Consider the following 26,959-nt stretch of genomic DNA (forward strand, 5'->3'; position numbering starts at 1 on the left):
TCCATCCTCGGTGCCAGCGAGCGGTGCCAAAATGGGTATTTGTGTGCGGGCTGCCCACGGAGAGGGACCTTGGGAGCAGATAATGAGCTTTGCTGGGCTGGAGAGGTCACGGCTGCTATCGCATTACTTGCCCTTGTGGTTTCATCCTCTTATTGCAATGCATCAGCGTAATAAAAGAAGCCGGCGTGCCAGCTCGGGGCAGGGGTTCATGTGAACTGGCAGGAGGTTTCAGCTCCAGGCTGGGTATGAAGGTATCACGGCAGGGTCTGCCCGATGGTTTGTGGCCGTGGTGGCTGCCAACGGGACTTTTTGGGGTGGGGAGAGGAGCAGAGTTGATTTTGGAGCACAAGGTGAAATCGTGGTGCGAAGCACCCGGAAAACCTGCGGTCTGGTCTTGCATCTCCCAGTGCCTGTCCCTGCAGTCCCACGGGGTCTGTGGTTTGCGTGGGTGTCCCCATGGGGCTGGGGGTGCAGGGTAAGAGCACATGTGGGGGACAGGCCCTGGAGCCCTCGCTGCCTGCACCAGAGGAGCTCAAAGCGGGGGACGTGCCGGCTGCTCCGAGCTCACGGGAGCCGCGTTCCCATCGTGGTGCTGAGGACGAGCAGAGGGCTCTGCCCCGCTCCTGGGGGATCTGCACCCCTCTTCTGGCTGACAATCCAGCCACTGCAGCCAGGGTGCTCATGGGGGAGTATTTCCTGAGCTCGGGTGGGTCGGTGTCTCTATCGCCGTGATGGCACTGCTGAGCTGCTCCTGGTGTCACTGGTGGCCACAGCTGGAAGTCCCATGGCTGAGAAGCTGATGCCATAGCACAAACCCCTGTTCAGAGCTTGCAGATGGTCGTTGACTGAATTATTTTTTTGACTGAAGCATCTTTGTGCTGAGGAGACACTGAGAGAGCTGGGGCTGTTGAGCTGGGGAAGAGAAGCTGAGAGGGATGTGATCAATGGATCAATATCTCAGGGTGGGTGTCAGAGGATGGACCAGACTCTGTTCAGTGGTGCCCAACGCCAGAGTGAGGGGCAACGGGCACGGACTGAAACACAGGAGGCTCCATCTGAACATGAGCAGAAACTTGTTTGCTGGGAGGTGCCAGAGCCTGGCCCAGGCTGCCCAGAGCGGGTGTGGAGTCTCCTTCTCTGAGCCATTCAAACCCCCTGGACCCACCTGTGTGATCTGCTCTGTGACCCTGCGTGAGCAGGGCTGGGCTGGGGATCTGCAGAGCTCCTGCAGCCCAACCACCGTGAGATTTCTGCCTAGCAAAACTGCGTGTGATTGCCTCGATCACCTCTCATTAGAGCCTTAATGACGCTGTGGATGTTGGAGCCCACCCTTTGGGATGTGACCGCACTGGAGAACACAGCAGGTTTGTGACAGTGTGGTGTGTGGGTTTGAATTCACTCTGCGCAGTTCGATGCTGGGACTGATCCTGCAGGAATGCAGCTGTGGACTGGGATCTGTGCAGAGGGAGCAGGCGGGAGCCCTTGGGGATGGAGGTATTAATAATCATAACACAAGTGTGGGGTCAGGTCCTTCCGTGCTGCGGGTGTTGGAAGCCAGAGGGAGCAGAGGTGAGAACAAAGCCAAACATCTTCTTCCAGATGCTGGGTACGCTGATTATTATATTTTTTTCCGAAGCACAGACCCAAACTCGTTGTGTTTGTCCTCGGTGTATCTGACCTGTTGGGTTCCTGCCTCTTCCTGTGAGCGGAGGCTCCTGGCGGTGGGACTGGGGGACATGGCGGTGTCAGGATGCCACCAAAGGCACGTGGCCCCCCCGTGGTTTGCTTGCTTATCCTGGCGTACTCAATCCATCTACTTTGTGCTTCTTCACCTAAAATATGAAAACCTGATGCTTTGTGTCACTTTTCTGGTGATTGTGATTCTGTGCTTCATTTCTGATGTTATTAAAGGAAAAAAGTCTTTCCTTGGGTGAGATTCAAATCCCGCTCCTATCCAAAGGAGAGGTTTGGTGGAGAAGGGGTGAATTGGAGCTTTTATTGGACAAATCCTGGTAAAATCAGGCCAGGTCATGGAAGCTGAAGCCCCAAACCTCTTGCTTGACCAGGAGATACCACAATATTCAGCCCAAATTTCAAGTAACCTGCCAAGAGCTGAATGAATCACATGTGGAATCCGAGTAGATGGAAACATAGAAAGTAACCAAGTCTGGGGATGGTTAGAAGCCTGTTAGACATTCAGAACTCTCTGGTTTTACTCGTTTTGAACAGTTTTGAATTTTTCAGGCCAGCGTTTATGTAAGAGGACCTCCCTTGCTATGAGGATGAGTTGGAGCTGGCTGAAGCACAAGCAGAGTTAAATTGCCTGCACGTTGCCAGCCTGCCTCCAAACCCCCATAGAATTTCCATAAAAATCATCTTTTCCTGCCTTTAAACGTAAGAAGTTCAGTGTGTCCCAGCCCGGGAGCAGCAGGGGGGTTGGTTGCAAAAGAAGCAGTGAAGCCGAGGGGACTCTGTGTTTCAGTCTAATATGAAAAATAACCTAAAAATGGAGCTCAGAGGGCTGTCTGTCCCTCATCAGACAATAGAAAGGCAGCTCGTGGGGGGTGGCGGTGTCTTGTCCCTGAGCGGGGTCACGTCCTGCGCCCGGAAATGTCCCGCTGGTGTCTGGCATGGCCGGGCTGGGCGGTACCTGCGATCCTGGTGATGTGAGGGGAACTCGAGGGACTGTGGGGGTGACTGGTGCCACCAAAGGGTTCTCTTGTCAGCCTGGGTCATGGTGACCCTGCTATCCCCTGCCTGGCAACACAGGACAGGAGCACTGCGCATCCTGCAAAGCATCACTTGGTGCATCCTGTGAGCCCTTCTTAGGATCACAGAAGGGTTTGGGTTGAAGGGCCCTTCCCAGCTCCCCAGTGCCCCCCTGCCATGAGCAGGGACATCTTCACCAGCTCAGGTTGCTCAGAGCCCCGTCCAGCCTGGCCTGGGATGTCTCCAGGGATGGTTCATCCACCACCTCTCTGCCCAACCTGGGCCAGGTCCTCACCACCCTCAGGGACAACAATTTCTTCCTCATGTCCAGCCTGAATCTCCTTCCTTTAGTTTAAAACCATCACCCCTTGTCCTAGCTCAACGGGCCCTGTTGAAAAGTCTGTCTCCATCTTTCTTATCAGCCCCTTTTAGGTCCCTCCTTTAGTTTAAAGCCATGACCATCACCACCCTCAGGAGCAACAATTTCCTTCCCTTGGGCTGAGCGTGTGTGCTTGTGTCCCTGTGCCTGCCGGGTCCCGTTCCCCAGGAGCGTGCCCGTCGTGTAGAGGAGAAGCTGTGGGCCGTGGTGAAGATGCTGTGGGGGCCAGGCCGGGCCTTTGCTGCTCAGAACAGCTCTGGGGGGCACTGGGCATCTCCTGCTCTGCTGCCTTGAGGCACAGGGCTCTCGGCTGCCCGTGTCCGTGTGGATGGCTCCATGGTCCCGTCCGGCTTCTCCACGTTCACAGTGCTGGGGATGGCGGCAGCTGCTCAGAATCTCAGGGTGTCATGAAGGGCTCGGCCTGCCTGGGGTGTGTGAGCCCAGCCGGGTGCGGCGATGGGCCCGGGGACAGGAACGGGCTGCGGGGCTGGGGCACAGCGAGCCGGGCTGCTGGGGGACATCGCGGTGGCTCTGTGGTCCCCAGGCCATTGTCTGCCTTGCAGCCGTCTCCTCAGGGTGATTCAGGTTGGGGTGAACTGCGCTTAGCCCCATGGATATGGGACATCACGCAAAGCTCTGGGGTTGCGTTTTACAAAACCAGGGTCCTGGGTGAGGAGGAGGGCAGTGGTGGGCAGTCGGCTCTGGGGTCACCGTGTGCCAGCGCTGGCTCCATGATGGGCTGTGTCAGGTGCTGATGTGTCCCTCCCTCCCCTCTAGGCTTGCCGCGATTTCCTGGATTTGGCCGAAACCCACAGCCGAAAATGGCAGCGGGCGCTGCAGCATGAGCGGGAGCAGCGGATCCGGCTGGAGGAGACCATCGAGCAGTTAGCCAAGCAGCACAACAGCTTGGAGCGTGCCTGCCGCGGGGCGCCCGGCCTCTCCGCCACCAGCACCGGCATCACCAGCACCGCCAAGGGTGAGCGCCGGCGGGCACAGGGCAGGGCTGGCACAGGGACAGGGCCCTGCGGGAGCCCCACACGGGTGGGGACTTGCTGCTGGGTGTCCCCAGTGGGTCAGCAGGGATGGGAAGGATGTGCAAGGCAATGCCCTGGATGCCCATGACTTTTTTTTAACAAATCCCATTATGCCATAATTATTCCTCATTGCCCTGCTGCTCCTTGCTTGGGGACTTACCCTGGAGCTGAGGGGAGACCTTCTGATCTCTGAACTGCCTGAAAGGAGCTTGGAGCCAGGGGGGTCGGGCTCTGCTCCCCAGGAACAAGCGCCAGGAGCAGAGGAAACGGCCTCAAGTTGCGCCAGGGGAGGTTGAGGTTGGATGTGGGGACCAATTTCTTCCCCAAAGGGCTGTGGGGCATTGGAACAGGCTGCCCAGGGCAGTGCTGGAGTCACCATCCCTGGAGGGTTGGACAGACGGACATGAGGTTCTCAGGACATGGGGCAGTGCCAAGGGTGCAGGAACGGTTGGACTGGATGATCTTGAGGGTCTCTCTCAACCAAAATGATTCAGTGGTTCTGTGGAGATGCAGTGGGTCTCAAAAGTCACCGCAGTTCGTGTCTGCTCCTGGTTTTGTGGCGATCTCTGCCACCACAGGAGAGAAAAATTTGTAAGTATAGGGCTGGAAAACCCCACAGCCGGGAAGTCTCTCAGCATCACATGGAACATGTGACAGTTTTTCCTGCTTTCATCCTGGCGGATTTCCCGGCAGACGGGGCGGTGCTGGGTGGCAGCCGCGTTAGTCGCGGTTGGGCGTTGCAGTCACGCGTGTCTGGCTCCGGCAGCCCGCTGCCGTTTCTGGAGGTGCCGCCCAGCACAGCAGGGAGGCCTCGTGTGCCTGGGCTGGGGAGCAGGACACGCTGCCCCGGCATGGCCTTGCTGTTCAGAGCTGGAAACTGGTACGGTGTCCTCTCCTCGTGGGGTGGGCTGGAGAGGAGGGGACAAGCTGTGAAGGGAGCCAGCGTCAGAGGGGACACAGTGGGAGGAGTGTGGGCTCTGGGGACAGTTGTGCTTGATGGCTTCTAAAGGGGACCGGCAGCACTGAGCATCTCAAAGCCTTTGTGCCGACAGGGAGTGTGCAGTCCGCAAAAGGAGAGGCCAGTGATGAAGATGAAGAGACGGAGTATTTCGATGCCATGGAGGATGCACCAGCTTTTATCACTGTAACCGCAGACCCCAAGCACCACAGGTACAAGCCCCCATCCCAGGGCCACAGGTCACAACCTGGCAAAACCTGCGGTGGGTGCAGGAGGAGCAGGGGAGGGAGGTTCTGCATGGTGCTGGGCTTGGGGGCAGCGAGCGTCCCCTCCCGCGAGGGCCTTCTGCATGATGTCCCCCAGTGCACGGGCTGTTCTCCCGTGCGCCTCTCTGCGCTTGCACCCCTGGAGCCAGCGAGGTGAGGATGGAGCCAGCAAGGTGAGGATGGAGCCAGCAAGGCTGAGGATGGCCCCAGCCATAGCGAGGAAGGGCAGACGTCAGTCCTGTGCTGCAGTAAAGCTGGGTTCTTTGACCTTGCAGCTGATGTGGGCTCGAGGGGAGCCTGGGCGGGGATGTGGAGGGAGATGCTGGGGTGCAGCGCGCAGAAGTGAGGAGCTCCTTGCCTTGGTGTGCCCTGACCTGCTCCTACACCTCCCTGGTGTCCGGCTGCACTGGAGGCAGCCGTGGTGTGAGCCCCGCTCACACCACCGGGCTCGCTGGCAAATGGGAGGCTCTGTGCCCCCTGTCTGGGACACCCTGCGCTGAGCATCCCCTGCCGACACCCGCACACGGCCTCCGTCCCCCTGTTACCTTCCCTGAGGTGCTGCAGGGAGATGTTCTGGGTGATGCTGGCTGTGCTGCCCCGGCCCCGGCTCTTCCCTCCCTTTCTCTGCCCTTCCTTGTATTCACCGGCTGGTTCTTTCTTCCCCGCAGGCGTTCGGGCAGTAACGTGAGCGGGGCCAGCGAGGGCCACCCCGAGGACTGGAACCTGGAGGACAGTGTGAGTTGGCTGGGCAGAGCGGGAGGGACAGTCCCGGGGGGAGAAACCAGGGGAGGAGAGAAGGAAAGCAGGAGGGTGGTGGGACTCTCCATCCAGGTCCCTCTTGTGCCTCCAGGATGGAGCAGCGTTGGTTGCTTTGTGAGCCATCCGAATACCCTCTTAAGGGAAGGGGGACAGTGTTGGGGGGTGATTACACCATTATTTCCCCCATGTCCTGGAGAAGAGGCTTCCAGTGGTGCTCCCCAGCACAAGTGCACACGATGTCTCCTGACCTGTGGCTGCTGCTCCTGGGTCTGGTTGAGTCATACTGGGTGACACCGGCTTAGATCTGTGTTCCTTCTGTTGCTTCCGCAGGTCTTTGAAAGCTCAAATCAAAGCAGCTACAATGAGTCCACTTGCAAGGATCTCCTGCCGAAGAAAAGGAGACGGACTCGCATCCCCGACAAACCCAACTACAGCCTTAACCTCTGGAGCATCATGAAGAACTGCATTGGCAAGGAGCTCTCCAAGATCCCCATGCCCGTGAGTGAGCGTGTCCCAGGCGGGCAGAGAGGGGCCTGCTGACACTGGGGGCTTGGTTTTATAGAGTCATAGAACCACAGAGTCATTTTGGTTGGAAGAGACACTCAAGCTCATCGCGTCCGACTGTTCCCCCACCCCTGGCACTGCCCCATGTCCTGAGAACCTCATGTCCGTCTGTCCAGCCCTCCAGGGATGGTGACTCCAGCACTGCCCTGGGCAGCCTGTTCCAATGCCCCACAGCCCTTTGGGGAAGAAATTGGTCCCCACATCCAACCTCAACCTCCCCTGGCGCAACTTGAGGCCGTTTCCTCTGCTCCTGGCGCTTGTTCCTGGGGAGCAGAGCCCGACCCCCCTGGCTCCAAGCTCCTTTCAGGCAGTTCAGAGATCAGAAGGTCTCCCCTCAGCTCCTGTTCTCCAGCTGAACCCCCCAGGTCCCTCAGCCGCTCCCATCACACTTGTGCTCCAGCCCCTCACCAGGGCGCTGGGCTGTACGGAGGGGTAGGGTCACAGTTCCAGGTGACCCTGCCAGGGGCTGTGACAGCACAGCCACCCCAAGTGGGACAGGAACACATCACCTACTGCCACCCCATCCTGGGGACTTTTGCACTGAAGCCACCTCGCTCTGCTCCACAGCACTGATGTGTCCTCGCTGCTCAGCTCTGCTGACTCTAAGCCTGACGTCCTTCCTTGCAATTTATTCACCCTTGGACTCATCCATCTGCTGCCAGCGGGCTGACACGGCCAGAGCGCTGAGCCAGGCGGGCAGGAGGCGGCTGTCGTCAGCGACATGGGGCCGCAGTGCTGATGGCTGTGTGGGATACGGCTCTGACGTGGGGCTGTTACATCAGGGACTATTTGAGTTGGGTCGGCTCTTTCTTTGGGACCGATCCCTCCTCCAGTGCTGGCTGCGTCAGCCCCGCAGTGCCCGTGTCCCTGGCAGCTTCTCGCATGAGTGCCAGGGCGAGCAGGGGGGACATTGCCCAAGTGTCCTCTGCACATCCAGCCGGTGCTGAGGCAAGGAGAGAACCAGGACACCTTGAATCCTTGAGGGTTCGAGTGTCTCACCCAGGGGATGGAAGAAGAAGAGACCTTGTTGTTGATCCCCTGTCCCAGTGGGCGTCCTGGGGACACGCTGCTCGCACAGACAGCACGGCAGGGCCGCGTTTCACCCCAGCGACACAGAACTTCTTGATTTTTCTTGTAAAGAGCCACTTGTTAGTGCAGAAGGTTCTGTGGGGACAATTTACAGCAGCTCTGCATGCTGGGGGGTTTGCTCCTTGGGGCAAAGGCTCCCTGCGATGGTCAGGAGAGGGTTTGTGGGGGGAGCTGTCTGGAGGGACCCCCTCATGTGAGTGGGATGTGCGTGTAATTCCTGCAGGTAAATAACCCTGTGCCTCATGGACCCAGACGCAATGCTGCCCACACCAAAGCTCCCCCAAACCCACAGCCCGTTTTTCCAGAGCAAACAGCCCTTTCCAGGCTGCTGGGTCTCCAGCAGCTCTTCCCCAGCCCAGTATGCAGTGTGGATGGGACTGGGTGCCATCATAATCCATTTCTCCAAAAACCATGAAACTCTGGCAGGTTTGAGAGAGTTGTGAAGCAGCTGAGGGTACTTGGGGGTTATTGTGGCACTGGCTGGCGTGGGAGCAGCTCAGCGAAGCATGAACTGTATTCAGGGTCCTCCTCCGCTGAGTAAAGGGGAAGGAGCGTGTTACAGGGGCTGGGATGCAGAATTGATTGTATTTGGGCTGTTGCTAAAGCAGTGCCTGACGCTCTCTGAGTAAGAGGGATGAGTTTGTCTCTTCTTCGTGCTATTTCCAGCCGAGATATACAGCCCAGCGCCGTCCGTCAGCATTTCCGCAGCGCCATCAATATCAGATAAAGGCGTGATGGGTACAGAAATAAACTCAGGACGTGAAATACCAGCAGCTGCCTGGGCCTGGAGAGGGGAAATTTATACCTTCCATATCAATCAAATCATTCTGGGAGCTGCTGAAGCCGAGTTCAGACCTGAGAGCAATATGTTCTGCTCGCACCGCAGCGCCGGCGCTGGCTCAGGGGTGTGATTACTCCGTATGCTCCCAGGGGTGAGCGGGTCTGCTTTCCCAGCACGGCCGTCTCGGGGAAGCGCTCAGCAGAGCGTGGGTTGCAGAGGGGCTCAGCTGCTCGCTGTCAGCTCTCTGGGTTATCTGTAGGGATACGGAGTGGGGAGACGCTTTGCACCCCCCACACGTGGCATTTCTGTGGGAGACTCACCCCAAGAACAAGCAGCCCATGGCAGGGCAATGGGGGGCGATTTAATCTCCTTTGGATGGCCACTGGAATCCTGTCTCTGCAGCACGAGCTGCCGAGCGAGGGTTTTCCAGCGGCCGCTGCGGTAAATGGAGCGAAACGGGAGCAGCGGGGCGGGGGGGCTGTTTGGAACGTGGTTGATCACAGTGCAAACCCTCGGTGAGCCTGTCCTGCACGCTGAGCGGCGGGAGTTGCTCCTTCCATGCACTTCACACAATTCTTGGCCAATTAAGAGAACTTCCAAGACCTCATCCCCTTCCCCGGGGGATGTGATGCACTGGAAAACCTCTCTGTGCTGACAGCGTGCTCCTTAATTTGTACTCTGGATGAACAGCACGGAAGAGGAAGAAAACAACTTTGGGGGTTTTGCGTTGGCGGTGGGCTCGTCGTCCTTCCCTGGGGCAGGTTTAGCGTCGCCGGTGCCGAGTGCTCCAGGCTCCACCACCCGCGTCTCTCCGGGGAGTTCCCTGAGCTGCTGCGATTTGCTTTTTGTGTGGATGTGGTGCTGCCCTTTCTACACAGCTCGCTCTTTCGCAGATGCTCGCTCTTTCGCAGATGCTCACTCTTTCGCAGATGCTCTGTGATCCCTGCTACTTAAATCCCCGAGTGGAATGATTTGGAGTGAGTTTTCTTTAGCATGAAACATGTAATGTGGCTTATAGAAGTGGTTCTCCCATCCTTAAACATCTGCTCCTTCTGAAATATATTTCTTTGTTCTGAACTGGAAAAATAAATTTCACATGATTTCGAGGCAGAAGACGTGAGACAAAGCATCTCTGTCTGCCTTTCAATTTTCTTAATTTCAGTTCTTCTCAGAACAAAAAATATTGCTAGAATCAGCTGTGGAGGGTTTGTTTGTTTGTTTGGTTGGTTTGGTTTGGTTTGGTTTGGTTTGGTTTGGTTTGGTTTGGTTTGGTTTGGTTTTTTTTCAGGAGATGTTTGTACCTGTCCAACCTGTTAGTGTAAAGCACAATTTTCTCATTGACAAAGCAATGACTTGGGGATGGAAATGGAGCTGCCCCTCTGCTCTGTGCCCCGCGGACATTGCGGGTTGGGTGCTGTCCTGGGGCTGCACCCCAGGGGCAGGGACACCCTCACATGGGGCTTTCCAAGGTGTTCTGGGCAGCTGGGCGATGGCCTGGCCTGGGGACGGCCTTGCCGCGGGGCAGCACGTCCCAGCCATGTCTCACATCTGGCTTGTGGCCGCTGTGGTGCTGGCAGGGAGGTGAGAGGGAGCTGTGCTGCTCAGGCTCATTTTAGGGGTCACCGGTGCTCCGTCACTGGAAAGATCGGCCGTGAGTTGCCATGTGCATTCACAAGCCCAAAGGCCGATTGCACCCTGGGCTGCATCCCCGGCCCCATGGGCAGCAGATCTGGGGGGATCCTGCCCCTCTGCCCCACTCTGGTGAGACCCCCCTGCAGTGCTGGTCCAGCTCTGGGTCCTCAGCACAGGACACACATGGAGCTGCTGGAGAGGGGCCAGAGGAGCCCCAGGAATGATCCAAGGCTGGAACAGCTCTGCCGGGGGACAGGTGAGAGAGCTGGGGTGTTCAGCTGGAGAAGAGAAGCTCTGGGGAGACCTTAGTGCGACCTTTCTGGACTTAAAAGGGGCTGATAAGAAAGATGGGGACAGAGTTGAGCAGGGCCTGTTGTGATAGGACAAGGGTGATGGTTTTAAACTAAAGGAGGGAGATTCAGGCTGGACATGAGGAAGAAATTGTTGCCCTGAGGGTGGTGAGAGCCTGGCCCAGGTTGGGCAGAGAGGTGGTGGATGAACCATCCCTGGAGACATCCCAGGCCAGGCTGGACGGGGCTCTGAGCAACCTGAGCTGGTGAAGATGTCCCTGCTCATGGCAGGGGGGGCACTGGGGGAGCTGGGAAGGTCCTTTGACACAAACCGTCTGTGATTCTATGATATCTGGTTCACTCACGAGCTGCCAGCTCCCCAGCACACCTCATCTGGGAACTTCAAAGCCTTATTACTCTGTCAGTTGGGTTCAGGGAGCACAGCACGTGTTTCTTGCCTTTATTTACTGTCTGTGTAGCCCTGCAGAGGCAGCGTGCAGGCAGCGCGCCTTGGCACATCCAGCCCCGTGCTGTCCCGGGGGCTGCGGCTTTGGTTCAGCGGTTTCCAGCCACATTAGATCCACGGCTCTTGGGGTGCATCACACTGTGCTTGGGCAGCCCGGTGTGCAGGTTGTTAGTGCTGATCAGGCTGCAGTGCCAGGAGAAAAAGGCAAAGGGTGAGGTGCTCAACTCGGCATCTCTCCTGCTCTGCTGATCCCGACGTATTCCCCTCCAGGTGAACTTCAACGAGCCGCTCTCCATGCTGCAGAGGCTGACCGAGGACCTGGAGTACCACGAGCTGCTGGATAAAGCGGTCAAGTGCGAGAGCTCCACAGAGCAGATGTGCTTCGTTGCTGCATTTTCAGTGTCTTCCTACTCGACCACTGTCCACCGCACCGCAAAGCCATTCAACCCGCTGCTGGGGGAAACCTATGAGCTCGACCGGCTGGAGGAGTTGGGTTTCCGATCCCTCTGTGAGCAGGTAAGCTGCTGCTGTCCAGGCAAATCATTTCTTCTCTGAAGGAGACCCAGCATCTCCTCGCTCCGAGCTGTTCCCCTGCCCGTGACAGCCAGCGCGTTGCCGTTGCTGTGGGCAGGAGCAGCAGCAGGCACAGCCCAAGGCATTTTTCAGGGGCAGAGCGTGCCCATCGCAGCGTTGCAGAGCAGAAGGTGGGAGAAGGGGAGCAGAAGGGTGTCCATCACCCCACCGGGTGTCCTGGCAGCCTGTGTGGGGCTGGGGCTGCTGCCACATCCCAACACTTGAGCAGAAAAGGAGAAACTCTCCTCACCCGAGCTCCCTCCCAGCCACGCTGGTGATGCTGCGAGCTCTGGCACTGTTATCCCTGTTTCTTGGGCTGGGTCTCATTTCTTTCTTGTTGAACTGAAATCTTTCAGTTTCAGAGCCTGGGGCCTACCCAAGAACCTCAGCCAGCCCTGTGCTCTAACCGCAGAGCGCATCTGGCACACGTCAGTCACACAGCAGGTCTTAATTAAAAACCTGCAGCACTTAATGAGTTGCAACCTGGGAAGAAAATGGACTGTTTAATATTTAGCACACTTGGCTGATCTGTCCTGCATTCCTGGGGAGGGATGGGGCCATTTCTTGCCCCTCACAGGCAGAACATCACAGTGAGGGGGCCTCTCTGCTCTCCAGGGGGTGGCTGTGCCATCTCAGGGACAGAGCAACCATCACGTCTGTCTGCGTTCAGAAGCATCAAACAAAATCACAAACCTCGGTCGACCTGCAGAGGCTGATGCAGGTCCAGGAGCTGCAGAGCTGTTCCGCAGACCATGTCCCTGAGACCTGTGGGGGACATTTTTTGGGGTGGACATTGCATGGGAAAAGGTCTTGCTGCTGATCTGGGCACGCCGTGCTGTGCCGCGGGATGCTCACAGCAGATGTCAGACATGTGGATGGGGCACTCTGGGAGTACACAGTGAGGAGGCCCAGGCTTGCACCAGCATCCTTGTGTCTCCTGACATGCTTTAGCTTGTCCCTGTCCCTCATCATCATCTGCTCCAAGCCTTCATACCCAGATTTGGAGCAGTCGCTGCAGCAGGTGCTGTGCTCAGCCATCAGCTCCTGGCTGGACGTGCATGTGTGGACAAAACCCCCCCGTGGTAACGAGTGCCTAGGCCTGGCAGACTCTTGCAATGCTCCGACCGAGGCAGGATGGCACCTCCTATCACCTCCTGTCACATCCCATCACCTCCTGTCACATCCCGTCACCTCCTGTCATGTCCCATCACCTCTCGGCCAGGCTGAGAGGGTGAACAGGCTGTGTGGGGTCTCCTGGAAACATGACCCCCTGCTCATGACAAAAGGAAGGGTCCTGCAGCAGCTTGTCTCCAAGATCCGTGTCTCTGCTGTCCCTTTGCAGCATCCCAAGCTGCGTGCCTGATGTCAGCTGGGTTCGATCGTCCCCGGGATGCCCCTGTGGTCAGTCCCGGTCTTGTGCGCTCGTGCCCTGGGCTGCAGGAGCCAGGACGCTGCTGACCAGAGTGTAATGAGCTACAGCTGCCAACGCGCGTCCCCTGCCCGCGCAGCGGGATTGGAGGCAGCAGCATCGCTCCTGGCATCCCCCAGCACTTTGCTGTGAGCGTTGCAGAGCTCAGGTTCATCCCGGCATCATGCACCCCATCACCGCCCTCGCCCGGCAGCGATTCCCATCCTGCCACACAGCCCGGTTCCCCGCTGGCTTTGTGCACAGCCCAGAGAAATCTGGGATCTCTGTTCTCCAGCACCTCCCTGGTCCCTGTCTCCCTGGGTTCTCAAGCTGCTCAGCCAAGTGTTGTAGGAATTCAATGATTCCTTCCCAGGATGCTCAATCCATCTCTTAGCCAGCAACACCCTCATCCTCCCGGGGTGCGGTCAGAACAACGGGGGCGTTATTACCCTGGCTGGGGTACTGCTGGACAGCCCTGACCACATCACTCTACTATCCCTTTTCTCATTTCTTTCCTCTCTTTTTCACCACCCTCCCTCTTCTGTCCCTATTCCCTCCCAGATAAATAACCTGCTCTGAATTCCTTTTACCAGTTGGTCCCAATTTTCCTGTGTCCGTACCCAAATTTGGCGTTTCTGACACATCCACATTAGCTGAGCACAGGCCGGGCTGGAGCCCTTGCTGGCACGGCACACGAGCTTCATCCAAAATTAGACTAACTGGGAGCAAACCCGCTCCCTTGCAGCACTCTGGAGCCTTCGGTCCATGAGCGGGGCCTCTAAATCTCCCTCCTGGAGCCATCTCAAAGGGCACATTTGGTGACAGCGCAGCTTTGCGTTGGTGCTTCTTGCCCTGGTTGGTGTGGGACAGACAGACAGACACCCTTCCCACTGCTCGGAACTTGCCCTGCATGTGCTGCTCAGCTGCCGATGTGCCGAGGGCAGCGTTGGTAATCTTGTGCCTGAAATCCAGTTATCCAAATAGGATTTTCTCCTGCTGGTGGCAGTGGGATGTAATGGTGAGGCCTTTGCTCTGCCTGTGTTTGTAATCCAGCAGCTTGGGGTGCTCAGCCTTTAATTACCTCGGTGGAATTAATCTCTGACCCGGGTGGCGTGGCCATCGGGGCGTGCTGGTTCCCGGTGGCGGGTGATGTGTGCGGTGTCGGCGGGGTGAGCCCCGGTGAGGACAGAGCCCTCTGCTCAGGGTGTCCGGCCCCCACTGTGGCTTTGTGCAGCTTCTACAGAGCCGGGGAGCACAAGCTCCATCCTTTCACACATCATCCCTGGGATGAGGGATGTCGGATCCGCTTTTCCAGCCCAGTGTGTCTGCAGGAACAAAGCCGAGGTCTTGGCAGGTCAGGTCCATGTGTCTCCAGCAACCTGGGGATGTGTGTCCCCTGGGGGTTCGCAGGCAGGGCAATGGGAGCTGCTGCTGGCAGGAGAGACATTAGTGGATTACTGGTGACCTAGGCTGGGTGTCAGCACATCCACGTTTCTCAACCAGGATCCCTGGAGAGCAGAGCTGTGTCCCAGGGTCTCAGTACTGCATCATCTCACAGCGATAGTTGCTTGCGTTAAGTTTTTCACAGCTGAAGCTTTGCTAAGCCACCAAGATGCTGAAGGGAGTGGAGCATCTGCCGTGTGAGGAAAGGCTGAGGGAGCTGGGGCTCTGGAGCTGGAGGAGAGGAGACTGAGGGGGGACTCATTCCTGGGGATCAATATGGAAAGGGGCAGTGTCAGGAGGATGGAGCCAGGCTCTTCTGGGTGACAACCAGGGACAGGACAAGGGGCAATGGGTGCAAACTGGAACACAGGAGGTTCCACTTAAATTTGAGAAGAAACTTGTTGGGGGTGAGGGTGTCAGAGCCTGGCCCAGGCTGCCCAAGGAGGTTGTGGAGTCTCCTTCTCTGCAGACATTCAAACCCGCCTGGACACCTTCCTGTGGAACCTCAGCTGGGTGTTCCTGCTCCATGGGGGGATTGCACTGGATGAGCTTTCCAGGTCCCTTCAACCCCTCACATTCTGGGATTCTGTGATTCTGTGTGTAATGGGCATTAGAAAATCCTGGCAGGAGCTCAGTGCACCTGCTCATGCTGCCAGGGACCTCAGGGGAGGTCACCCCAATGCCCAGGAAAGACTGAGGTGTTCAAGTCAGCAGAGCATCCTTAGGGCCAAAGCTGGTGTGGAGCCATCGCCTCTCCTGGGAGTGATGCCGTGATGGCCGAGTGCTTGCCGGGGCTCTCTGGTGCTGGTGACCGTGACCTTATGGCTGTTTCTCCTCTCCCCAGGTGAGCCACCACCCCCCGGCAGCCGCCCATCATGTCTACTCCAAGCGAGGGTGGACGTTGTGGCAGGAAATCACCATCGCCAGCAAGTTCAGGGGCAAATACCTCTCCATCATGCCACTGGGTAGGTGACTCATGCCGGGAGCATCAGGGCTGGCTTTTTATCCTGCTCTGCTCGTGCAGTACCCCAGAGGTTAAAGGGATGTGCTGATCCCTTGGGCTCACGCAGAGCTCGGTGAGTTCCACCCTGAGCAATGTGGGAGCACAGATTTGTGCCCCCGATCACAGACACCCCCATGATAACTTGTCTGCCTTGGAAATGGAAATGATAGCAGCCGCAAAGGGAGACAGCTTTGCTCTGTGCTAACACCGTAGAGGCTGTGCTTTGGAAATACCCTGCTTCCCCGTCAATGGATTTCTCCTTAAATGATAGTTAATCATTAGCTTGCTGCCTGTTCTAACCCTCTCCCTGGCAGACCGGTGCAATAAGCTCTGTTATTCCAAGGTTGAATTGGTCTCCTGCCTGTCCCTGTGCTGGGCAGCACGGCTGGGGCTTGTCCTGCATGGGCTTCTGACCCTGTGAGACAACTGGGCAGCGTGTTTCTGACCTGCTTTGAAAATGAGTGATTTGGGGGGGCAGGAGAAGGGCAGGGGCCCTGCGGGTGTTGCAGCTCCTCCCTGCAGCAATCACGGAGTGTGTGGCGAGGGATGAGACCAGACCAGTGCTGCCAGGGGCTGATGATGAGCAATGCAGGTGGAGGGGCAGGGTCAGCTCTGGGGACGAGCGGGGTGCTGGGGGGTCATTGAGGGATGGAACAGCTCTGCTGGGGGAACAGGCTGAGACAGTTGGGGTGTTTGGGGAAAGGGACCTGGGGGTCCTGGGGACAGCAGGGTGACCATGAGCCAGCACTGGGCCCTTGTGGCCAGGAAGGCCAATGGGACCTGGGGTGGGTTAGAAGGGGGTGGTCAGTAGGTCAGAGAGGTTCTCCTGCCCCTCTGCTCTGCCCTGGGGAGACCACACCTGGAATATTGTGTCCAGTTGTGGCCCCTCAGTTCCAGAAGGACAGGGAACTGCTGGAGAGAGTCCAGCGCAGCCACCAAGATGCTGAAGGGAGTGGAGCATCTGCCGTGTGAGGAAAGGCTGAGGGAGCTGGGGCTCTGGAGCTGGAGGAGAGGAGACTGAGGGGGGACTCATTCCTGGGGATCAATATGGAAAGGGGGAGTGTCAGGAGGATGGAGCCAGGCTCTTCTGGGTGACAACCAGTGACAGGACAAGGGGCAATGGGTGCAAACTGGAACACAGGAGGTTCCACTGAAAGAGGAGAAGAAACTTGTTCCCGGTGAGGGTGTCAGAGCCTGGCCCAGGCTGCCCAGGGAGGTTGTGGAGTCTCCTTCTGTGCAGACATTCAAACCCGCCTGGACACCTTCCTGTGGAACCTCAGCTGGGTGTTCCTGCTCCATGGGGGAATTGCGCTGGATGAGCTTTACAGGGCCCTTCAACCCCTCACATTCTGGGATTCTGTGTGACAAGAGAAGCTCTGGGGAGACCTCAGTGCGGCCTTCCTGGACTTGAAAGGGGCTGATGAGAAAGATGGGGACAGACTTTTCAGCAGGGGCTGTTGCGATAGGACAAGGGGTGATGGTTTTAAACTAAAGGAGGGAGATTCAGGCCAGACATGAGGAAGAAATTGTTGCCCTGAGGGTGGTGAGAGCCTGGCCCAGGTTGGGCAGAGAGGTGGTGGATGAACCATCCCTGGAGACATCCCAGGCCAGGCTGGACGGGGCTCTGAGCAACCTGAGCTGGTGAAGATGTCCCTGCTCATGGCAGGGGTAGCACTGGGGGAGCTGGGAAGGTCCCTTCAACCCAAACTGTTCTATGATTGAGCCACAGGGCAGCCCGGCCATCTGCCAGTGCTGAGCTCGGGGCTGCTCCTCTCTCCGCAGGCGCCATCCACCTTGAGTTTCACTCCAGCGGGAATCACTACGTCTGGAGGAAAGTCACCTCCACCGTGCACAACATCATTGTGGGCAAGCTCTGGATTGACCAGGTCGGTGGCTGCGGGTGTGAGTTGATGGGTCCTGCCTGGCTCTGGGGAGGGGCAGGGGGCTGGAAGGGCCCTGCTGGGGGTCCCCACTGTACCCCTTCCCAGACAGGGACACTTCTTGGAGCTCTCAAAGTCTCTTCCCAAGGCCGGCAGCTCTGTGGGGCAGAGTGGTCAGGTGTGGGTCGGGTTTTACCCTGCTGCTGGGGAGCCATAGGGCTGAGGGGGTGGCTGGTGTAGCGGCTGCAGCCGGAATCAATGCTGTAGCTGGTGTTGGTTTGTACCCGCACGAACTACAACTAACGTCTGATTTGTCTTCTTGCAAAGTCTCTCACTCGCTGTGGTTCTGTGTCTTCCATCTAGTCTGGTGAAATAGAGATTGTTAACCATAAGTCAAAAGATAAATGCCAGCTGAAATTTACCCCCTACAGCTACTTCTCCAGGGACGTCCCCCGAAAGGTGCGTATCCAGATTTCTCGCTGCTCCTTGCCACCTTGCGCGGGGTGAGACCTGGCTCTTCCCTCTGAGCCGGGCTCACAGAATCCCAGTACCATGGCTGGGACAAGCCCAGCACGGGGCTGAGGAGTCACCCTGTCACCTCTGATGGGCTGAGAGAGCTGGGGTGTTCCGCTGGAGAAGAGAAGCTCCGGGGAGACCTTAGTGCGGCCTTTCTGGACTTAAAAGGGGCCGATGAGAAAGATGGGGACAGATTTTCAAGCAGGATCTGTTGCCATAGAACAAGGGGTGATGGTTTTAAACTAAAGGAGGGAGATTCAGGCTGGATGTGAGGAAGAAATTGTTGTCCCTGAGGGTGGTGAGAGCCTGGCCCAGGTTGGCCAGAGAGGTGGTGGATGAACCATCCCTGGAGACATCCCAGGCCAGGCTGGACGGGGCTCTGAGCAACCTGAGCTGGTGAAGATGTCCCTGCTCATGGCACTGGGGGAGCTGGGAAGGTTCCATCAACCCAAACTATTCTGTGATTCTCTGACACTGTCACCAGGGAGGGCTGGGAGGAACCTCCAAGCCCAAGTTTTGGTCTCCATGTGCTGGAACTTTGGCACTGAGACCTGGAAAGGGTTGGATGTTCTGTAGACCCACCTGCATAGTCAAGATGAGCCCACGCTCCCCCCGTGCAGCTCGTGTCCAAGGACATGCAACACCCAGCCCAGATGCTCCAGTTGTGGCACCTGGAGAAGGTTCTGCCCCCCTGCATCCCTCTCTGTCCTCTGAGCATTTCCAAACGCCACCAGAGCCGTGTTCTTCTTCCAGGTGACAGGGGTGGTGAGTGATGCTGACGGTAAAGCCCACTATGTCATGTCCGGCACGTGGGACGAGAAGATGGAGTGCTCCAAGATCGTGCAGAGCAGCCACGGCAGCACCAGCATGGAGGGCAAGCAGAAAACTGTCTATCAGACGCTGTCCCCAAAGGTCCTGTGGAAGAAGTACCCCCTCCCGTGAGTGCCCCCTCGCGCGTGGTGCTGTGCTTGGGGTGCCACAGCCGGACGGGGATTCACGGTGTCACCCTGGGCCCCGCGGGGTGCAGGGGACTCGTGTCCCCAGCCTGAGGACATGGGAAGGGAGCGGGGCTTTGGGTGGCTGTGTGGCTTTTTCCAGGGTGTGAGCAGGAAGCAGGATGAGACAGCAGGTCCCTGCAAGGGGACGGTGGCTTTGGGGACCTTCGCAGGCAGGTTTTGGGTAGCTGGGGTTACTCGTTAGGTGTTTTTGGGCTGCTGGCCATGACGGGGAGATGCGTTGGCCCCTTTGTCTTGCTGGCGCGTCCCTGGCCATCCTGTCCCAGCAGTTGCTGTAGCCTCTGGAGACCAGTCCTCTCTCCATGCTCACCCACAGCTCTCAAACCGATCTCCAACCATTCGCAGTGTTGTCCCCAAAGCAGAGTCCACTCAATGTGCAATAAGCTGAATTTTAGCACACAGGAATGAGATGTTGTGTTCATTACAGAGCTACCAAGTCTGGATGCTGGAACAAAGCCAGCGCGCCAGGGAGAAAAGTGACAGCTATTATATACAAAATCTTGTCACTCCATTCACACCCTCGGGACAGTCCTGAAGAGCCAATTGGTTACACATTTGCGTATTCGTGACACAATCATTGCAGCCTATAACGAGCAATGTTCTGTTAAAGGACACTTTATCAAATAGATAGGTGTTAAAACAAGACTGAACTTACTGCACAGACTCCAGAATGTCTAAAGCTGCAATGGCAGTAGTGTGTAGTTTCTGATTTGGTGTTTTGCAGGTCCCTCTTCGTTAGATGAGCAAAATGACCTAAAAGTGAGAGCATTTACATACTTTTAGGTTAGCAATTGCAGACAGGATTCATTCTTTTAAACGGTAATGATAGGTCCCTGCTTTGGAGATGCTCTGTTGGAGCATTTCCCATGGCAAGTGTCCTCCTCTTGGTGCCACCGGTTCTGCAGCTGGGGATCCAGCAGCTCCTGATGATGCTGTTTGGTGTCTCGTCTGGGCAACACAGCACTTGTGGTTCATAGGCTTGGCTTTTAGCTTCGCTGTGCGGAGCCAGCAGAGGAGAGCTCTCTGTTCCCCCGTGAGACGCCCATCGAGGCATCATCAGCATCTCCGCGTGGAGGGTGGGAGGCCGTGCTCCCTCTGCACGTGTGGTTTGGGGCAGCAGGAGCAGCCTTGGTGGGGCTGGGGTGAGACGTGAGGCTGTGAGGAGCTGGGGAGCTCTGCTCGGGGTCAGCGGTGGCCCCGCTGTGCTGACCAGGGCTCTCCGGCCGCAGGGAGAACGCCGAGAACATGTATTTCTTCTCGGACCTGGCGCTGACGCTGAACGAGCCCGAGGAGCGCGTGGCGCCCACGGACAGCCGGCTGCGGCCCGACCAGCGCCTCATGGAGAGCGGCCGCTGGGACGAGGCCAACGTGGAGAAGCAGCGGCTGGAGGAGAAGCAGCGGGCCGTGCGCCGGCGGCGCGAGGCCGAGGCCGTGGAGGCCCTGGAGGAAGGTGAGATGCTGGGGATGCCGGCGGGACTGGGCACCCCTTGCCGTGGGAGGGGGATGCGGCGGAGAAACCCCCCGGGTTTGGGGGGTGACAGAAGGACCTGGCGTTGATTTGGGTGGGTGAGGGAGCGCGGGCTCCCCGGGACACGCGGCCCTCACCCCCGGCTTCTCCCCGGCCAGGCAAGGACTACGAGGGCTACATCCCGCTGTGGTTCGAGCGCAAGGTGGATGCCGTGACGGGGGAGCTGATCTGCGTCTACAAGGGCGGTTACTGGGAGGCCAAGGACAAGCAGGACTGGAGCACGTGCCCCGACATCTTCTGAGCCGCCCGGCTCACACCGGGGTGGCCGACCCCGCGCCTCGGCTCGCCGGGACAGACAGAGGGACGGAGGGGACACGCTGGCAGCGTCCCGCCCGCAGCTCACAGTGCAGACACACGCAGAGTCAATACGTGCGGAAATTTGAAAAGCAAATCTCAACAGGGATTCCAAACCTATTTTTTTATGCACTAATAAATAGCATCCTTTTTTTTTAATGATGGCTTTTTCAGCGACTAAAATAGGAACGAGGACACGTGGATCTGGTTTGTTTTTAGCCGAACATATTTATTGCTATCAGGAGTTGCTGCCTATATCTTTCAGCGCCTCGGCTTTATCGGCTGAGACGTTGACTTCCAAAGATACTCACGTTGTGGGGATGCCGTGCATCTGTGTGGGCTCTTTTCTTTGACATTATTTTTTTCCCCCCCATTTGTGTGTGGACTTCATGGATTTATTTTTTTTAAAAACAGGCTGCTCTTGGTTCAGGTTCCTTCAAAGATGGACAAAACCAACCTTGTGTCCTGCTCAGACGCTGTCTCCAGGGGCCGTGGCGCTTGATCCTGGAGGCTCTTGGTGGTTCCTGCAGTGCCCAGTCATCCCAGTAACACCAATTAGGATATTTCAGCTTTTTTTTTTTACTTTTTTTTCTTTCAAGAAGCATTTGAGCAGATTCCCCACAGTCTGCCGTGTTTAGCCAAGGCTTGGGACTGTCTTTATGAGAGTGATTTGAGTGAGGTTTGGTTTGGTTTGGTTTGGTTTTCCTGCAACCACATCGGAAGGTGGAAGCGGCCTCGCCGAGGCTGGAGCGCCTGGCAGACGCGGAGCACAGCGGCCTGTGGACCAGTGATGCTCCGGCTCCGCGTATCCGCTCTCCCGACCTCGGTGCCGGGTTTGCGGCTGCGTCTCCCTGCAGAGCTGGCCTGACGCTGGGCGGGAGGAGGAGCGAGGCTGCGGTGCTGCTGGGGTGGAGCATCCCTGGGGTGGAGCGTCCCTGGGATGGAGCCCAGTCCTGGGTCTCCCACCCCATGAAGCCAGGCAGGTCTGGGTGCACCCCTCAGTGTGGGGGTCACAGGCCGAGCCTGGGGGGCACCCGGCTCTGCTCCTCGCCCTCCCTTGGGGCTGGTCTGTCCCAGGAGCAGTTTCAGGTCACTAAAGCAGCCCCATGTTCCTGCTCACCCCTCTGGCCCCACGGGAGGAGCAGGGCGAGCCCTGACCGTGTCAGGAGCGATCGCTCGGTACTGGCCACATGGGCAAGTACCGCCAGTCCCCAGCGCCAGAGGGTGGTGGGACGCTGAAGATGGGATCTGCTGGGCCAGGGAGTGTCAAGGAGACCTGGACACCTGCATTTGCTCCATCAGATCTCATTTTTAGTGTCTTCTTCTCCGTGTCCTCATCGTGTCACGCTGACTGCTGCCTCCCGCGGGTCAGAGCCCACCCCCAGCTGGACTGTCACATCCACCTTGGAAGATAATTAGCAATAACGAACTTTGAGGCAATGGTCACTGGAATACCCAGGCTGCACATGGGACACTTAACGCAATCAGGTTCCTCAACCATCTGTCTCCTCCTGGTCAGCTTCTCCAGCACCTCCATACCCGTGATTTACAGCAAACCTACGTGTGCAGTAGCTCTAGACCTTGTACGGCGTAACCGTAGTGAGTGACTGTTGGAGTGGCAACGCCCACTGATTCACTATACCCTTTAATCTAATTTATTTGCTTCTAATTTATATATATATAAAAATATATATAAAATTATTTTGCTTAAATTTCTATGGTACACAATAGATGAAAAATAATGAAGACAGAAGTGTCTGTCTGAGTTTTTGTAGCACGAGTACTGTTCCCTGAGGTAGGACATAGGGGTGATGGAGTAATTCTCAAATTAGAGAGGCAACACTTTGCTCCAGAGCTGGATGTGGTAGCGTTCAAAGATATTTCCTTCTAGAAACGATGCATTTGGGGTTTGAAGGGCGGCACTTGGTATCCCCTGCGCTTGGGATGCTCCGGGCTGCGTCCCCCTGTGTCACAGCAGCTGATCGGCCTGTTTGCTCCTTCCCGACCCTGCCTGGAGGTTTCCCCATCGCTCGGTGAAGCTGCTGCAGCTCTTAAATGATCCGAACGGCCACACTTGCTGTGGGGTGCAGCTGGTGAGAGCTGCCGGGGGTCCCGGCCCGGGGGGTGCGGATCTCTGGGCTTTCCCCTGCCCGGGGAGCGGTGACGCAGCCAGAGCTGTCCTGGGGGTTTTGTTCCACTTGAGGACTGAATCGGTTTGTAAAACGGGCCAGAAATTGAGCTCTTCCAAATGCCTTATTTTCCTTGTTTGCTTTGTCAATGCAAGTGTCACCCTGAGCTCGGCGAGGTGACAGCCTCCTGCCCGGGCTGTCCCCAGGTCAGGACGGAGCGTCCAGCAGCGGGGAGCGAGGTGTTGCTGTCAGTGCTGGCACCAGGGTCCCGCTGGGCTCTGGGACCCCAGAGGTCCCCTCTGATGTGCCCCCATCCCCATGTCTGTCCAGAAATCACCATCACAGCCCCTGCACAGCTCGGGAGGGTGCGAGGAGCACCCCCCAAAACCAGAAATCCCCCCTTTTTTAGGCTAATTTAAAAAATTACCTTCCAGAGATCATCTAGCAGCAGCACTTAACCAGAGCACCATCTCCTGGTCTTTCTGTTCCCACCCCAGAGGATTTTAATGTCATTCCACTGTAAATGCTGTTGAATGTATTTCTTTTTGAACAATATATTGTGAGTGATCCCTCTTCTCCTACACGGTAATAAAAACTTGGATTCGGGAGTTTTAAAAGCCGCGGTGCTGAGATGGTCGCTCGCTGCCCAAGGCTGCAGCTGGGGGTCCTGAGGAGCCCCCGTATGGGCGAGCTCTGGAGGCCTGGGCTTGTGACGGATGGCAGGTGAGGTGACCAGGAAAGGGACCATGGAAGGGAGATGCAGGGGAAGACATGGCGTGATGGCCGGGGAAGGTTGTCCAAAGGAGGGGAGGATGGTGATGGGAGGTGGCCCAGAGGGCAAGGAGGTCCAGGGAAGTGGTTGTTCAGTGAAGAAGGGTCAAGGGGGAGGTTGCCCAGGGGAGGAGATGGTTGAGGGGAGGAGGGCCAGGAGGTGAGATGGACCAGTGGAGGTTGTCCAAGGCAGGAGATGTCCAGGTGAAGGTTGCTCAGGGGAGGAGGTCCAGGAAAGCAGGAATTGAGGGGTGGCCCAAGGGCAGGTACCCATGGAAGGAGGTTCTTCAGGAGAGAGAGCTTGGAGGAGAAGGATGACCAGGGAATGGCTGCGCAGGGAGGGAGGAGAGCCAGGGGAGGAGATTGTCCAGGAAGATGTCCCAGTGGGGTTTGGCCCCAGGTGGGAGGCCCAGGAAAGGAGGAACAGGAGGCGGCGCAGGGGAAGGTGTGCAGGGGAGGAGTTTCTCAGGGATGGTGGGAAGGAGGCGGCCCAGGGGCAGTAGCTGGCCAAGAGTAGGTGTCCCCAGAGAGGAGGCCCAGGGGAGGTGGCGGAAGCTGCGGGCCGGGCTGTGCGGTGGGTGGGGGAAGCCCGGGGCAGCAGAGACCGGCTGCTGTGGTGTTGCCAGGTGACGGGCACACACAGCCCTGTCCTGCCCGCAGCCCTGTCCTGCCCGCGGTCCTGCCTGCTCTCCTGCCTGCTCTCCTGCCCGCAGTCCTGCCTGCTCTCCTGCCTGCTCTCCTGCCTCCCTCAGCACAGCCCGCCCAGGTGAGCACAGGCTGGGGCTGGGGTGGGGGACCCGGACGGGGGCCTGCCCGGCAGCGGGGCAGGGGGTGCAGGCAGCAGAGTTCCTGGGTGCAGCAGGCGTGAGGGCAGCCTGACTTCACTGAGAGGCAAACCCACGGCACCTGCACACCCACCTCTCACCCCTCAGTGTGTCCCTCGGCCTGGCACCGCAGCTCCAGGAGGTGGGTGGACTGGGCTGCGTTAGTCTTGGCTTGTTCACTCTGAAGCCTAATGAGTTCATGGGGGCTTTTAGAGCGTTACCCTCACCTTGCCTAGTGTTGCAGGCTTGGGTGGCAGGCATGGAGCTGGAGGAGGCTGTCCTCAAAGGCCAGAAGCGCAGCAAGGCTCGCACAGGTGCCTGGTGCTGCGCACAGGGTGTGGGTTGCCCGGCTCTCCCCCAGCCCAGACTAAAGCGCATTTGCTCCCGCGCTGCCGGGGACGGGCTGGTCCCACCTGTCCCAACCCCAGCGGGCAAGAAGCCAGGGCTGCTGCCCTCCCTGCCTGTCCCCGCTGCAGCGTCCCCCCGGCCCAAAACAGTGGACTTTGCCCCCTTGGTACTGTAGGACCTGCTGCTCTGTCCCAACCAGCGCGTCTTCCTCCTCTCGCAGGGCGGGACCCAGGGAAGCAGCCGGGGTTTGCGGGATCCCGGGCAAGGGGACGCTGGGACAACAGGCACAGCCAGGTGTGGGGTGCGGAATGGGGGTCACAGTGTGGGGCTCTGATGTGGGTGTGCAGTTGGGCCACCTAGGGGACGATGTGGCACCAACACCAGGGTGTTCCAGCCTTGTCCCCCAGCTCAGGACACTGTGAACAGTCACTGCCCTGTGCCTGCTCTCCCCTCCGCAGCAGCACAGCGTGGGCACACGGGGCTCTGGTGGCAGCAGGGACAGCGACACCCCGCCTCACACCCTCCTTGCTGGCTCCTGGATGGCTGGTGAGTGGGGACAGGTGCTTCGGGGCTTTCCCAGCCCTGCCGTGTCCTCCAGCCCGCCAGGCCCAAACCCTGCTGGGGACCTGCAGATGTGCTGGTGCTCGAGCGCAGGATTTTGCAGCTGGTGCTGTTTAAATCAAACAACAGAGACCAAGGGAACAAGTGCCAGGACAGCGAAATTGTACCCTGGGAAGCGTTGTTGTAGGGTCTTTTGCAAAGATGCAAAGGGCAGTTTGGGACCAGGACTCTCCCATCAGGCAGTGGCTCCCCATTTCTCGCGATAGAAGAGCATCCCACCCCTGTGCCCTGCTGCCCTGGCAGCCTTTGCGCTGTGTCCATGGCTGAGCTGTGCTGCTGCAGCGGTGCCTGGGAGCATCCGTCAGGGTGAAAAGTTGCCCTGGTCCAAGAAAACAAGGAAGATATTGTGGCTTTTGCTCTTGGAAGCCGTTGAGGTTGAGGATCTTGCTGGAGTGGGTGGGATGCTCAGGTGCACACCAAGCGCTCCCTGGTGAGAACAGGCGTTGCCAGCATCTCCAAGCTGGTTCAGATCCAGCTGTATGGGATGATGGGATGACGGGATGGCGGGGTGACGGGATGGCAGGATGGAGGGATGGCAGGATGGTGGGATGGCGGGATGATGGGATGGCGGGATGATGGGATGATGGGATGATGGGATGGCGATCCCTCCCATCCCTGCCTGGGTGCAGGGGAGGCTCACTGCTCTGCTCTCCCTCACAGAGCTGGAACGACACTGTGCCAGGTGTCCCCGGGGTGACACCAGCCCTGTCCCATGGGAGAAGCGCTGCTGGGGGCTGGCTCAGCTCCTCGACCCCCAGCCCAGCCCGGGGGACCAGAGCAGCTCCAGCTCCATCTGCACAGAGGACTTTGCCACCAGGTTTTGGGAGGGCATGGAGGAGCCCCTGTGGTTCTCCGAGGAGGAAGATGAACCCTCTGGGGATGTTTCCACTGAGGGAGATGATCTTGGGCAGGATGAGTCCTTGTTTCCCCCAGGGAGAAGGCTGGATGACGGTCGGCGGTTGGTGGTGGAGCGAGGCAGACGTCCCTGGCAGGGCAGGTCACCTATGGCCAGGCGGCAGAGCCTGGAGTCCCTGGGCGGGAGGATTTCCCGGCTGAGCCGCAGTGACGCTCAGGGGATGGGCCGGGGGGGACCCCGGGCAGCCCCCTCTGCACCGCCAGCCCTGGGCCGTGAGGACTCTCCCCACCGGAGTTCAGGCTGCAGGGAAGACCCATCGACCATCATCACCTTGCTTGGTGACAACCCACCTGCTGCATGTCCCTGGAGAGCCCCAGGCACCTCTGCCAGCAGGAGCAGCGCCATGGCACGGGGAGGCTCTGCCGATGGCCGTTTGCCAGGTTCCAGCGGTGCCAGGACCAGGGGACATCCCACCAGCAGGACCCTGGGCCTGAGGTGGCAGCAGCCACCAGCTCTCGGGGGACGGCGTGGAGGGGACGTCACCCTTGCTGGGAGCGACGTGAGGAAGGCAGGAGCAGGCAGCAGGTGTAGGAGAGCTCCCTGCTCCGCTCACCGTGAGTCGGGGCTGGCTGGGGGTGCCGGATGGTGCTGGAGAACGGTGGGGACAGGGACCAAGCAGGGGAAGGTTCATGGCTGCACCTGACCTCTCTGGGCAGGCGCAGTGAGCTCCATGCAGGCCATGGTGGCAGCACCAGCCCCAGTTGCTAAAGAGGATTACCTGGGGTGTGTGGGCTCCCCCCACGAAATGCCGTTTTTTCGCAG

The 26,959-nt window shown here is 58.2% G+C and overlaps 1 protein-coding gene across 3 annotated transcripts in view; it reads left to right on the forward strand.

Moving 5' to 3' along the window:
- The window catches only part of OSBP2 (oxysterol binding protein 2), a 139,252-nt gene extending 115,918 nt beyond the window's left edge, over positions 1-23,334 (forward strand). For all 3 annotated transcript variants that reach the window (XM_065851519.2, XM_071816192.1, XM_071816193.1), the window contains 11 exons: positions 3,866-4,064; positions 5,175-5,292; positions 6,015-6,081; positions 6,436-6,603; positions 11,198-11,443; positions 15,196-15,316; positions 17,137-17,240; positions 17,598-17,693; positions 18,504-18,688; positions 19,996-20,216; positions 20,393-23,334. In XM_065851519.2, coding sequence (XP_065707591.1) covers positions 3,866-4,064; positions 5,175-5,292; positions 6,015-6,081; positions 6,436-6,603; positions 11,198-11,443; positions 15,196-15,316; positions 17,137-17,240; positions 17,598-17,693; positions 18,504-18,688; positions 19,996-20,216; positions 20,393-20,535 — 1,668 coding nt within the window. In that variant the 3' untranslated portion in view covers positions 20,536-23,334. The remainder of the gene's footprint in view (positions 1-3,865; positions 4,065-5,174; positions 5,293-6,014; positions 6,082-6,435; positions 6,604-11,197; positions 11,444-15,195; positions 15,317-17,136; positions 17,241-17,597; positions 17,694-18,503; positions 18,689-19,995; positions 20,217-20,392) is intronic.
- The last annotated feature ends 3,625 nt before the right edge of the window (positions 23,335-26,959 follow it).

Source organism: Patagioenas fasciata, chromosome 17, assembly GCF_037038585.1.
Source record: "Patagioenas fasciata isolate bPatFas1 chromosome 17, bPatFas1.hap1, whole genome shotgun sequence".
Taxonomy (NCBI): Eukaryota; Metazoa; Chordata; class Aves; order Columbiformes; family Columbidae; genus Patagioenas; species Patagioenas fasciata.